The sequence below is a fragment of the Myxine glutinosa genome, chromosome 9 (assembly GCF_964187855.1).
Source record: "Myxine glutinosa chromosome 9, kmMyxGlut1.1, whole genome shotgun sequence".
NCBI lineage: Eukaryota > Metazoa > Chordata > Myxini > Myxiniformes > Myxinidae > Myxine > Myxine glutinosa.
In genome coordinates this window covers 96,580,531-96,595,065 of record NC_136269.1, presented here as the reverse complement: position 1 = coordinate 96,595,065, position 14,535 = coordinate 96,580,531, and the positions used below count along the sequence as shown (strand labels likewise).

General features: G+C 47.3%; 2 protein-coding genes across 4 annotated transcripts in view; both read left to right on the top strand.

Annotated features, from left to right (window-relative positions):
• The window catches only part of SLC7A5 (solute carrier family 7 member 5), a 147,230-nt gene that overhangs the window by 125,195 nt on the left and 7,500 nt on the right, over positions 1-14,535 (top strand). For all 3 annotated transcript variants that reach the window (XM_068128800.2, XM_068128801.2, XM_068128799.2), the window contains exons 9-10: positions 11,223-11,372; positions 11,509-11,686. In XM_068128800.2, coding sequence (XP_067984901.2) covers positions 11,223-11,372; positions 11,509-11,686 — 328 coding nt within the window. The remainder of the gene's footprint in view (positions 1-11,222; positions 11,373-11,508; positions 11,687-14,535) is intronic.
• Positions 6,575-9,891, top strand: LOC144893643 (uncharacterized). The gene is made up of 2 exons (XM_078784551.1): positions 6,575-8,955; positions 9,045-9,891. The coding sequence occupies exon 1, from the start codon at positions 6,775-6,777 to the stop codon at positions 8,353-8,355; it is 1,581 nt and encodes a 526-aa protein (XP_078640677.1). The 5' UTR covers positions 6,575-6,774; the 3' UTR covers positions 8,356-8,955; positions 9,045-9,891.

Genomic DNA, 14,535 nt, shown 5'->3' with positions numbered 1-14,535 from the left:
GAGATGGATAGGGCAGGGAAGGAGAAAACGGCATTTTCCACAGGTAAGGGACTGTATCAGTTTACTGTGATGCCGTTTGGTTTGTGTAACGCCCCCGCCACCTTTGAAAGATTGATGGAGCATGTACTAGGCGGCATGCCATGGCAGTCATGCCTGGTGTACCTGGATGACGTCCTGGTACATGCCCAAACGTTCCCCCAGGCAGTAGCTAATTTGGACCAGGTGTTCGGGTGCCTCAGACAGGCAGGGTTGAAGCTGAACCCGAGTAAGTGCACTTTGTTTGCAAGAGAGGTGGCCTATCTAGGTCACGTGATCGGCCGCGAGGGGGTAAAAACGGACCCAGAAAAAATTAAAGCGGTAGAGGAGTGGCCCGCACCACGTACCATCAAAGAGGTGCGGGGATTTTTGGGACTCTGCTCCTACTACCGGCGCTTTGTGGCGAAATTTGCGGAGTTGGCCCGTCCCCTCCACCGGCTTACGGAGAAGGGGACGCGATTTAATTGGACACGGGAGTGCCACGAGGCCTTCCAAAAATTGAAGGGGTGTCTAACATCCGCACCCCTTCTAGCTTACCCCACTAGCGACGGAGCATTTACCCTGGACACGGATGCGAGCCAGGAAGGATTGGGCGCAGTTTTGTCTCAGACACAGGAGGGCGTGGAGAGAGTGATTGGTTATTATAGTCGGGCCTTAAGTAGGCCCGAGAGAAATTATTGCGTCACTCGCAAAGAGTTATTGGCTATGCTGGCTGCCATGAACCATTTCCACCCGTACTTGTACGGGCGGAAATTTTTGGTTAGAACTGACCATTCCTCCTTGCAATGGCTCCTTCGGTTCAAGGAACCGGAGGGCCAAATTGCAAGGTGGTTGGAAAAGTTGCAGCAGTACGATTTTGATGTGGCCCATAGGGCCGGGAAGGCCCATGGTAATGCGGACGCACTCTCTCGGCGTCCTTGTCTGGGGGAAAACTGCAAATTTTGTGCGAGACACGAGGAGAGGGAGCAATTGGGCGATTCGGACCCGACCCTCGTTGTCCGGGCAACCCGGGTGAGAGGGCCAATTTTGCCACTAACCGCGGACGAAGAATTTGGAGAGTTGGCTTGGAGCACGGCCCAGCAGGAGGATCCTGTTCTGGGGCCGGTGTTCCAATGGGTCAAATTGGGGCAAAGACCAAAGGGGGAAGAGGTCACCCCCCTCGGGGCACAAACAAAGGCATATTGGGCTCAGTGGCAGACCCTGGAATTGAAAGGCAACATCTTGTATCGCAAGTGGGTGGAGGTTCCCTCTGATCGAACTTCCTGGCTGGTGATAGTCCCTGACAAATTCAAGAACGTCATATTGCAACAGGTGCATGGTACCCGCTCCGGCGGCCATTTGGGCAGGACAAAGACAATATCTCGGGTCCGCCGGAGGTTCTATTGGGTGAATATGGGGCGCGACATACAGGACTGGTGTCGGAGATGCGACGCCTGTTCTGCCAAAAAGGGACCAGCACGGAGGATGAGGGCCCCCCTTCAATTACATCAGGTGGGGGCCCCCCTTGAGCGGGTGGCTATGGATATTCTAGGACCGCTGCCCCGCACCCGCCAAGGTAATAAGTATATCCTCATTGTAATGGACTATTTCACCAAGTGGCTGGAGGCCTATGCCCTCCCCAACCAAGAAGCAGGGGTGGTAGCGCAGGCCTTCGTGGAAGGATTTGTGTGCCGGCATGGGATTCCACAGGAGTTGCACACCGACCAGGGACGAAATTTTGAGAGCAAATTGCTAAAAGATGTGTGCAGTCTCCTGTCAATTCGGAAAACCAGAACAACGCCTTTTAGACCTCAATCTGACGGGATGGTGGAAAGATTCAACCGAACTTTAATCCAACAACTGGCACTGTTCACCGCCACCCGTCAGGATGACTGGGACGAACATCTCCCTTATTTGCTCATGGCCTACCGAACCAGCCAGCACGGGGCCACCGCATGCAGTCCAGCGTTGCTTATGTATGGGCGGGAGTTACGGGCTCCCGCCGACTTGCTATGCGGTCCCGTGCCAGACACGGTGGTTAACCCGCCGAGGGAGGGGTACGCACGTCACCTAGAGGAAGGCATGGAGCTAGTCCATGCCTTCGCCCGCCGCCAACTCCATCTGGCGGGGGAGAAGATGAAGCGCAGGTACGACGACCGGAGCCAGGGGAGTCAATACGCTCCGGGGATGAAGATTTGGTTCTTTAATCCCCGGAGGCGGAAGGGAAGGTGCCCAAAGCTCACCTCCCCCTGGCAAGGCCCGGGAGTCGTCCTGTCGCAAATCTGTGACGTGGTCATCAAGATCCAAATTTGGACCACGAGCCCTCCCTCGGATCGTCCACGCCGACCGGATAAGACCTTACACCGGCGAGCAGGCGCCCCCGTGGATTGCCTCGGCTTTAGATGCCGAGGCGGGACCCAGTACCTCTGAATAAGGGGGGGCTTATTAGTGCCAGAGGACTGGGGGATTGAGGAGCGATAGGCCCGGTGGGTAAGGGTGGCATCCCTGCCACCCTTCCCATGTGGGGCAAATGCGCAATAGCTTATGGGGTGTATGGCAGTGAAAACTAGCCCGGGTGGGTTAGGTTATATTGATAGGGCCCTAGAAGATGACATTAGGTAACGTTAAGTTTAGTTAGTGACTGATACCTGTAGTGGGGACGCAGGTAGATTAGTGTGGATGATAATGACGTGGGAGCGCAATAGTTTAAAGGGACGACTGGGAAGCGCAAGTTTCAGAAGGGAGTAGTTAGCTGAGATGATGCCGTGTGTGTGAGAATTGCACAGGTGTGCAACTGGACAGGTGTGTGGAGCAGTGTGTGAGTAGTGAGTGTTGTAGATCAGCGCGAATGCGCTTGGGGAGAGAAGGGTGCAGGTGGCACCAGGTGTGAGAGCACAGGTGTGCAGGTACAGGTGTGTGGAGAGAGTTGGAGTAAGTGGTACGGAGTGGTGTGCATGGTGCGAAGGTGTGAATGGGGGAAGAGTGGACCCCCATCACGGATACCCGGGGCGGGTAGTGTAAGTGTTAGGTAGAGGGTACAGGTAAATTGTGGTTGGATATTGGCATCTGTGGTGCGGTTGCAGAATGGTGTTGTGGATGGGTGCATTAGTGTTGTGGAAATGGCTGGGCGTGTAGCCTGTTAGTGTGTGTAGTTGGTTGGGCACTCCACCACTGTGAGGATGTCAGCCAGGTGAGGCCGCAGGTGGGCTCTGGGAGCCGGTAGTTGTGAGTGGGTGCCTGAGGATCCCGGGTGTGGATCGGGCAGCCCAGTGCCAGAGAGGGCACCGAGTGGGGAGAGCGCCAGAGGGCCTTCCCCAGGTAGTTAGGTTAGGGTAAGGAGCAGGTAAGCTCGGAGGCAACTGCAGTGGTGGAGGTGTGCAGGTGGGTAGACCCGCTGGGAGAGGTACACGCCACAGCCCAGAAATTGTGCGAGGGCACCGGGAGATGAATCGGGGGAGTGAGACCCCAAATTGAAAAGCACCACAGTTTGGCCAATGGGAATTGGTTTTTAGAACCCATAGTATAAGAAGGCCAATGGTTTGGCCGGAGAAAGACCCCGGGTAGTGTAAAGTTGTTAAAGTCATTTAGGAGATAGGATTGATGAACCTGTCGCACCATACGCAGCCACTTACCTGTGGTGATGATGAGGACTCCACACCTGTGTTTTCTTTGTTCTGTGTGCAGGAAATGAGAATTGCTGTGTGGATTGTGAGACGCATCACGACGTGGATGAGACATTGGGGTGATTCCATCTCTCCCTCCTTAGGAGGGACTGATGATGAATTGGTGATGGCAAATTATGATGTTGAGTTGGAGATGGCAAATTTTGATGAAAGTTGAAAATGGCAAATTTGATTGGTTAGGAGGGAGAGAAGACGAATTTGCTTTATGGGAGGAACGGGGAAGACAGTAGGGATGTTTGTTGATTTGTAAAGTAGATGTTTATGGGTAGTGTTGTGTTGTGTGGATACAGTAAGGGGTAAGGGAGGGGCCATGTAGGTTACCTGGTGGGGGGGGGGGGGGGGGGGCGTACGATAGAAACGTACCTGTCTCACCTGGTTCCCATGTGCCCCCAGTGTGCATCATCTTACATTGCGTGCACTTTTGCGCCCTTACCACCTTACTCACTTGTCTTTTCTTTTGTCTCCCGCCTCCGAGGATCTGGCTTTGGGGTAGAGAGAGAGGAGAGAGAGGTGCTGGCTACGCAGTTGTGGGCCTGCACTTTCGCTGCTTGCTGCTTGGATCGATACACCATATGGACCGCAATGTTTGTGGCCACCCACCATGGACCGCAGCTCTTTTGCGGCCAAGCACCACCCGTGGATGGACCTATGGGTCAACGTGGCACCTATGCCATGCAGGTGAACCACTTTTAGTTGACACCACTGAAGGCCACAATATAGAAATGGACGCGGTTGGCGCCTTTCTTTATTTTTTGAAAGAGGCAAGAAGGCCAAGTGCACCACACGAAGGCAAGACCAGCGGCAGAACATCGGCCGGCTGCGACACCACCGGTGATTTATAGACACTTTATTGGTGCACCGGATGGTGCTCACTGTGTGATGGGGTGGTGCTTGATGCTTGGAAGGGGTGCTCTGCACATTATTAAAGGCCGTAGGCCACAGAGCACTCGTGGGTTGGTGTATCGATGCTAGCATGCGTGCTCTCTCTATGCATAACATCTGCATGTGTTCCTCCAAAAACAGGTCCTGGATCGTAGTGTAAATATCAGCGTAGTCTTGTGTAAATAATGCTCCCTACCGGCTGTATGTTTAGTTTGAGGATTCTTTCCGGATTCGGTTATCCTGTGGGTGTGTTTCTGTGAGGAGAAGGGTGCAACGTCGCAGGGGGACATATTTACTCATTTGTGAATATCTGTAAAACTGTCGCACTCAGGGTAGAGTTAATAGTAGAGGGAACTACATTGCGTGCCACACTAAAGTAGGTAAAAATTTATCGGGTCGGGACGCCCCGAGGGTAGAGAAGGGTGCAATGTTGCGAATATGGAATTTGGCCTCCATATCCGCTTGTAAATATTCCCCTATTTCCCCAATACTCCCCAACTATCCCCAATCCCCCATTCCCTAGTCCCATTGTCTGTAAACAACAATCAGTAGAGCCGACCTTCCCCTTTTTCCCCCATTAAATGTCGTGCCCAGGTCCACCGCATCTCACGTAGACAACTTTCGGACATCTTGCTAGTTATTCTTAGTCTATGTCATTTAAGGACTCCTTTCCATTAATTATGACTCTTCGTTGCACCAGAATGTGATTATATGGCACCAGTAGTGAGTTTAGGACCTTTCCCATACCTCCTTCCATCTTCTTCCCCAAACAACAACTACAACAACAACTACAACTACAACTACAACTACAACTACAACAACAATTACAACAACAACGACGCTGCGCGGGGGGAGTGTGCGTCATCACACCGGCTCGGTTAGCCGCCATTGACAATGCGCGCCGGACCATGCGCTCCACGGGGTTACCACGAAGGGGCTCCTTGTCAGTCCCCCGTCAAGGGCGGAGCCTGGTAAACCCCCCGCACGCACCCAATGAGAAGCAACGAGCCGATTCCATCTGGGGCGGAGCTAACGAGCCGAGGGCGTGTCACTCCCCGCCGGATCTACGCAGCCACTTGCCGGATGTGAGGTCAGATGCGCCCCCAGCCTGGAGAGAGAAGTTGCCACGTACGAGCGCTGAATACCTCCCCGCATCTCTGGACCGGACCGAGTCGATTCTGACCTTTGAGCCCAGGTGCACCTGGAGCCATCGATCCTGCCTTTCCTAGCCATCAAACCCCGTGTGAGTCAGCCTTTTGTCCCGTTTATCTGTCGTCTGTTGGGAATAATATAAGAGTGTGTCTAAGTGCTTGTCTTTCTATGCTGTACCTCTCGTCCTTGTAATCTAACCTTCCGTAACAATATAACCTCCTCCGGAGGTCTTGAGAACTGAACCCTGGTGTCGTGTCATTTGAATCCCAGCTGTGTGTCTTTTCCTTCATTGACCTAGCGTAGCGCGATTAGTCAACGTTCGGGTATAATCGGGTAACTTGTGCAGACGTGGTCATACCAAAACCGCTCGGTAAATAACATCTAAGCCACGTCTGTAACAATATATTGTAATTAAAATTCCATTATTTTTGAAGCCTTTTTTTTTTTTTTTTTTTTTTTTTTTTTTTTTTTTACTTTGCCGGGAACCGAGCCGATCCGAGATCCCGTTATGAAAATTGAAAATTTATCGAGACGGTTCCGAGACGGGATTTTGAATCTAGCTAACAGCACTACCACCGAGGCACTCGGAAACATGGTGGTGGGATGATGAAGTTGGAAAGAGGATTGACGAGAAGAGGAAGAAGTTCAAGGAGTGGCAGAAGGCGAAGGGTACGGGAGCAGAAAAAGCAGAGCATGGAATTTATAAGGCAGCCAAGAAGGCTGCAACGAAAGAGGTAGTAAAGGCGCAGGAGGCATGTAGGAAAATGTTCGGAGAACGCTTGGATTCGGAAGAGGGTCAGAGAGCGGTATTCAGGATGGCAAAGCAGATAGCGAAAGAGGTGTAATGTGATGGGGGTGAGTTGCTTGAAGGATGAAGTGGGACAAATTGTTGTGGACCCAGATGGAATTGAAGGAAGATGGAAAAGATATATGGAAATGCTGTTGAATACAGAGAATGAATGCGATGGCAACATAGAGAGTAACCCAGTTTTCGGACCGACAGAAGATAACTGAGAAGGAAGTTGAGGAAGCGATAAAAGCAATGAAGAGTAGAAAAGCGGGAGGGGCCACGGGAGTTGTGGGAGATATGTTGAAGGCAGCAGGAAGTTGGGGTGTGAAGAGAATGACAGAGATCTGTAATCTGGTGGTGAAAGAAGGCCACATTCTAGTGGATTGGGAACTGAGTACCCTCGTCCCTCTATACAAGGGGAAAGGTGACCCTCTGGAGTGTGGCTTGGAGCATGGAATGAAGGTATTGGAAAGGGTGTTGGAGAGGAGGATAAGGAAGAAGGTGAAGATCGACGAAATGCAGTTTGGATTTATGCCAGGAAGAGGAATAACAGACGTGCTCTTTATTGTGAGGCAGGTGCAGGAGAAGTACATGGAGAAGCGGAAGAAGTTGTTTCTTTGGTTTGTTGATCTGGAGAAAACATTCGAAAGGGTTCCACGCGAAGTATTGACATGGGCATCGAGGAAGTTAGGAGTGGAGGAATGGTTGATCAGAGTAGTGATGGCAATGTACAAAAGAGCGCGCACAGCTGTAAGGACGAAGGACGGGAACAGTGTTGAGTTTGAGGTGAAGGTGGGAGTGCATCAGGGGTCGGTACTAAGTCCACTACTATTTGTAGCTGTGATGGAGGTGCTGGCTCAGAACGTAAAGGAGGGTTTACCGTGGGAGTTGTTGCATGCAGATGATCTGGTGTTGATTGCGGAAAGTATGGATGGACTGAAGGAAAAGATGAACACGTGGAAGGAATGTATGGAGACAAAAGGTCTGAAGGTGAATATCGGAAAGACGAAGGTGATGGCAAGTGGTAAAGCATGTGGTGAGGTGGAAAGAACTGGGAAGTGGCCATGTGCTGTGTGCAGGAAGGGTGTCGGAGTGAACTCCATTCAATGTACAATGTGCGCTGAGTGGGTTAATCAAAAATGCTGTGGTCTGAGAGGGTCATTAACCAGTGTGGCAGCTACATTCAAATGTAAGGTGTGCACAGAGGGAGCTGCAGACGGAGGAAATGTTGAGTTGGATATTGGAGACTGCATGAAGCTGGAAGGTGTGAAAACATTTTGCTACCTCGGAGACATGCTGAATGGAGAAGGTGGATCAGACTCGGCAACGGTTGCTGGAGTGAGATGTGCATGGAAGAAGTTTCGGGAACTGAGTTGCGTGCTGATGAGGGGTGTGTCGTTGAAGCTGAAGGGAAAGGTGTATGCTGCATGTGTGAGAAGTGTTATGATTTATGGGAGCGAGACATGGGTAATGAACGTAGAGCAGCAACAAAGGCTGGAAAGGGTGGAAATGCGAATGGTTCGGTGGATGTGCGGAGTATCATTGAGAGAGAGGAAGACAAATGATGAATTGCGAAAGATGATGGGAATAGAGCCTGTGATTGCTGTGAAGAGGAACAGGTTGAGATGGTTTGGTCATGTGTTGAGGAAGGATGAAAGTGACTGTGTGAGAAGAATGATGGAAATGAATGTAGAAGGAAGTAGAGGACCGGGAAGACCGAGAAAGACTTGGCTAAAGATGGTGGAAGAAGAAATGTGGGCAAGGGGGTTAACAAGGAGAGATGCAGAAAATAAGGCAAAATGGAAAAGATTGTCATGGGGACTGCAAGGCTAACCCCCGCTCTGGCAGGGAAAATGGCCTTAAAATGCATGTTGTTGTTGTTGTTTCTTCACCATTGAGAAATGGGGCTCACAACGATATATCGCACGATTTTTCAAAAAGTTGTGGACGTGTTGTGACAAAACTCGGTGGATGAGTTTGTACAGTGAAAAGAACAAGCCGATTCGATTTTTGGTTCGGATCTGCATCTAGATCCGGCCTATCTGTGGGATAAAAAACATACAGTTCAGTCTGGCAGAGGTTTGTGCTCTTCCAATTTCCATTCTACTTCTCAATGTGACGTTTACCCCACAAGTCTTTCATTTATGTTGGGGATGCGTTCCTGGAAAATGGAAATGTACAAAAGAGCGCGCACAGCTGTAAGGGCGAAGGACGGGAACAGTGGTGAGTTTGAGGTGAAGGTGGGAGTGCATCAGGGGTCGGTACTAAGTCCACTACTATTTGTAGCTGTGATGGAGGTGCTGGCTTGGAACGTAAAGGAGGGTTTACCGTGGGAGTTGTTGTATGCAGATGATCTCGTTTGCAGAAAGTATGGATGGACTGAAGGAGAAGATGAACAAGTGGAAGGAATGTTTGGAGACAAAAGGTCTGAAGGTGAATATCGGAAAAACGAAGGTGATGTCAAGTGGTAAAGCATGTGGTGAGGTGGAAAGAACTGGGAAGTGGCCGTGTGCTGTGTGCAGGAAGGGTGTCGGAGTGAATTCCATTCGATGTACAATGTGCGCTGAGTGGGTTCATCAAAAATGTAGTGGTTTGAGAGGGTCATTGACCAGTTTGGCAGCTACATTCAAGTGTAAGGTGTGCACAGAGGGAGCTGCAGATGGAGGAAATGTGGAGTTGGATCTTGGAGACGGCATGAAGCTGGAAGGTGTGAAAACATTTTGTTACCTCGGAGACATGCTGAATCGAGAAGGTAGATCAGACTCTGCAACGGTTGCTGGAGTGAGGTGTGCATGGATGAAGTTTCGGGAACTGAGTGGCGTGCTGATGAGGAGGGGAGTGTCGTTGAAGCTGAAGGGAAGGGTGTATGCTGCATGTGTGAGAAGTGTTATTATGATTTATAATTGATTGTTATGATTTATAATTGTGTGAGAAGTGTTATTATGTTGTATGATTTATGGGAGCGAGACATGGGTAATGAACGTAGAGCAGCAACGAAGGCTGGAAAGGGTGGAAATGTGAATGGTTCGGTGGATGTGTGGAGTATCGTTGAGAGAGAGGAAGACAAATAATGAATTGCGAAAGATGATGGGACTAGAGCCTGTGATGGATGCTGTGAAGAGAAACAGTTTGAGATGATTTGGTCATGTGTTGAGGAAGGATGAAAGTGACTGGTTGAGAAGAGTGATGGAAATGAATGTAGAAGGAAGTAGAGGACGGGGAAGACCGAGAAAGACTTGGCTAAAGATGGTCGAAGAAGAAATGCGGGCAAGGGGGTTAACAAGGGGAGATGCAGAAAATAGGGCAACATGGAGAAGATTGTCATGGGGACCGGACCACAAGGCTAACCCACGCTCTCGCAGGGAAAATGGCCTTAAAATGCATGTTGTTGTTGTTGTTGTTGTGTATGCGTTCCTGGAAAATACGGTTAGGTCGAGCATTGTAAATCGAGCCCTATTTTACCATTGACTTGAATGAATGAATGAATGAATGAATGATCGTTTTAAGGCCATTTTCCCCGCTAGAGTGGGGTTTAGCCTTGCGGGCCCCATGACAATCATGGTTCCCTGTTTGAGGCAATGCTTTTATGGCCAGATGCCCTTCCTGACGCCAACCCTTGGTCACATTCTTACGATGCGCAGGGATGCAGTGTACCTATTCTAAACCGGGGTACACACCATGATCATTCATCCCAGCAAGCTGGTACTCAATTTGCCGACCTCGGAAGGATGACAGGCTGAGTCAACCCCCCTGGCGTTAATTCAGCGATCAACCGGGATTCGAACCCATGATCCTCAGATCCCAAGCCGGCACCCTGACCGCTGAGCCAACACCAGGCTATTTTACCATTGACTTGATGATAAAAATTTAGGATACATTCCTGGGAGCAACTTTTGGTCAAAATTTGCAGAAAAATTAAGCTAGAACCAAAAAAGATATAACTAATTGCAACTAAACCGTTGAAACCAACCACAGCTTTCTGAAAAGTTTCCATTGTTGAACCTTCAATATGCTCTTTCTTTCCTGAAATAGCGATTTTGCTTTTTCCTGTATTGTCACTCATGGGCATGTTACTTCTATTTTCTAAATTTTTTCCATTTTCGGACATTATCCGATTGTGAAGTACAGTACTGTACTTTCCTTCTTTTTTTTTTAACTCGTCTTGCACAAGCTTAGTTAAGATCCATATTTATTCTTTAAGATGCATGACTATGAAATGTCTATTTGAGTCTCACTATTTGATTTCATTAGAATGTCACAAGAGCATTCTTTATTTGAAAAGTGCAGAGTAGATGGTGCCAGGCAAGATGGTGTCACGTTGTTGCAGGCTTTACACCAATTTCATTGTGCTGTAAAAAGTGGTGCAATACGAGTGTAAAGTTTCTAAAATCACTGGAATTTTTCCCTTGCACCTTTCTTTTCTTTCTTGGATCGTGATATCGGTGATAAGAAGCACGATTTGTTGGAGAGCCGTTTTCATTCGGTTATTTTATTTGCTCAACACTTAACATTACGACTGTTGTATGATTTCGTCAAACCAAATTTCGCTAAGTATTGGAGAGGGCCGGGCATGCGGTAATGCTTGTTTTGCTTTGAATTATTTTTGTTTTAAAAGCCTATCAAGGCCCCATTGCCATCTTGGTGCACTCTGAACGCATTCAAATCGCTAAAAATGACAATTCTTTGTCCTCTATTCTCAGTGCTTCTTGACGTTGTTGTACGCCATTTCCGACGACGTCTTCTCCGTCATCAACTTCTTCAGCTTCTTCAACTGGCTGTGCATTGCTTTGGCAATTGCTGGCATGTTGTGGCTTCGATATAAAAAGCCTGACCTGGAAAGACCCATCAAGGTCAGTTAGATTTGTTTCTGCCTCAAATGCTGAGCTAATCACTGAGTCATTTGCCTCGTGCAGTTTGTAAATAAATTATTTGGTTGTGACCTGTACAGATGTGCTGCCATTGTCTTCTTTTTGTTGTTATTTGCAGGTCAATGTTGTCCTCCCCGTCAGTTTTATACTCGCATGCATCTTCCTTGTCGTCGTGTCCATCAAGGAGACTCCGGTGGAGTGTGGCATCGGTTTGGCCATTCTACTCTCGGGAATTCCGGTCTATATGATCGGGGTGAAGTGGCAGAATAAGCCCGCAAAATTTATCAATGCAATTGGTTAGTAGCGTGTCAAATACATTTGCATTAATTCATTTTTTTGACATTGCCTCACAGTTTTCTTCTTTCTTTCTTTCTTTCTTTATTTATTTAAACACACCCTTTCTTCAATTCCATTTATTTTATATTTAGACCATCCATCGCTGGAAATATAGCGCAGTGTGAGATGGCCGGGTTTTTCATCATTTCCGTATTTCTTTATTTATTTGCCATTTGAGTTTGTGTGTCTATCTCGGCCATAACTTTTCTTTTTAACCATTTGAGCATTTGTCATCAAATTTTCAGCAAACCTTAATTGAGAATATGGAGAATAATTAGGTAAACTAAAATTTACATTTTGTTTTTATCTGGTCTGTTGTTTTAATCAAGTTTAGTTTGGGTGCAAAGCACATGCGGATGGGCTTTAGATTTCTTTAGCACAGGAGATGCTTTCTTTTTTCTTTTTTCTTTTTTCTTTTCGTTGATTATGAAGTTGATTATTTCTAGTTGATTATGCAAGTTTATTTTCAAGAATGTGTTGTGATTGCTTTTTGTTTTTAAGCAAAAAAGCCTAGTATTCTACATTTTTATGCCTCCGTTATTGGGTGTTGGCTTAGCGATTGGGGTGCCGGCTTGGGATCCTAGGATCCTGGGTTTGAATCCCGGTCGATCGCTGAATTAACGCCAGGGGGGTTGACTCAGCCTGTCATCCTTCTGAGGTCGGCAAATTGAGTACCAGCTTGCTGGTAATTCCCTGTGTGCAAAGCACACGTGGACAGGCTTTACATTTTGAGATGCTTTCTAGTTGATTATGAAGATTATGAAATAATTATATGTTGTAAGAAATGCAAGAGGTGACTATAACAGGGTTGGCGGCAGGAAGGGCATCCGGCCATAAAACATTGCTTCAAAAAGGGGGCCAAGGTGCCTGAAAAAGGCCAACCCCTGCTCTGCGGGGAAAAATGGCCTCTAAAGGTGGTTCCAAGTTTGTATTGTCCTCTTCAATACATTGTATTACTAGTGCAAAAGCCCATTATAATGATGGGTGCCCATTCTATATTTTCTCATCATTCTGTCTTAAGCCACCCTGCATTTATTTATACCAAACCAAGCGTGCGGAATTGCCGAAGTGCACATGCTGATACTGGAAGGAGTTGACAGAGTAGCGGAATAGATGTAGGGCAGAAGGAATGAAAATATAGTATAAAACATTCAATTTCATTGATATATTTACATTCATATTTCCGTAATTTATAGTTCATATTCACTTTGGGCTTGACCCTTCCTCTGTGGTGTTAATTTAAAAAGTAAAAAACTATCTACATAGTCTTTTGTTATGCAGTACTGTAGTCTGATGAAGCCAAACCGATATTTTGTGTACCATTTATCTTCAGTATTTGTTGTCATTATTACAACGATCTTTGCATGATGCGGCATAACGAATGTAGCTTGTTATGTTACAAATAATGTATAATAAATATAAAATTTACATTGCGATGGAACCATACACATTGACAACGGGCCATGGATGGTTAGCCAAACTGTTGGAGAATCATGTCATATGACAAGAATGAATGAATCAACTCGACGATTAAAATTGTGGATTTTAAACTGCAAAATCATTAACCCATGAAGTGCTGGATTTACTGGTTAGTAGGCCAGAAATGCCTATCGGTTAGCATCGGCTTTTCTCCACCAATTAGAAACGAGCTTTCATGAGTTGCCCCGGGTATTATATATTGTAAGAAAGGTCATGATTCGTTATTTGGGTTGATGCCAGTTTAAACCCATTAAAAAAAAAAACCACCTTTAGAGGCCATTTTTACCCGCAAGCGGGGGTTGGCCTTTTTCGGGAACCGTGGTTGTTGTTGTTTTTTTTGGTCCCCTTTTTGAAGCAATGCTTTTACGGCCGGATGCCCTTCCTGACGCCAACCCTTTTTGCCGTCTTTAACGACAAACAGGGAATTACCAGTGAACTGGTACTCAATTAGCCGACCTCGGAAGGATGACAGGCTGAGTCAACCCCCCTGGCGTTAATTCAGCGATCAACCGGGATTCGAACCCAGGATCCTAGGATCCTAAGCCGGCACCCTAGCCGCTAGCCCAACACCAGGGATCTTATTCACATTATTAAACATTAAACCCATTCACATACAAAATATGGTGGCTAGAACACACCCATATAATGACCATATTTGGTAGGACCACGATCGTGGCCCGATTTGGCTAAGAATTTTAGATAGGAGTATTTTTGGTCACAACACAACCACAATCTCGCCACACAAACCATGGCACATACCAAATATTTGAAGAAAACGTCATTAATAACATACATAAAGTAATTTTGTGAGCTGCAGTATGGAAAGTAGCTTTGGTTACTGTTGTTCATATCACACCAGTACTATATACATGAAGGAACGCTCCACTGCCAGGCCATAATCTCATAAATCAATTCCTATACATTCCGCTATTGTTCACGTGGCCCAGAATCGTCATTAAAATGATGAGAAACATCAGAAACCTGGAGGACAATTTGTACACCTCTGACGCTGGGCAGCAAGTCGATTGACCAATTCAACGGCTCGACCAGTTCTTGGCGTGATCTGATGAGCAGATTTGTTGTGAACCATTGGGATTGAATTTCTCCCCTGTTTTAATTCACACAATGTGCTGTGACGACAAAAATGGGGAAGAAATTGTTTTTGATGCAAGGGAGGAAACATTGGAGCAGGAATTTCAGAAGGGTAAAAAAGGGAATGTAGCTGGGACAGAGAGGCAGGAAGTTGCTGCTGTTTTCATTCACAAATTCAAATGTGTGCTGCTCCAATATTGAGCCAAGCTTCTCTTCCAATGAATATACCTTCAACTTG

Bases quoted from the DNA above. Each gene is read 5' to 3' on its own strand.
- LOC144893643 (XM_078784551.1), top strand. From the start codon at position 6,775: ATGAAGAGTAGAAAAGCGGGAGGGGCCACGGGAGTTGTGGGAGATATG.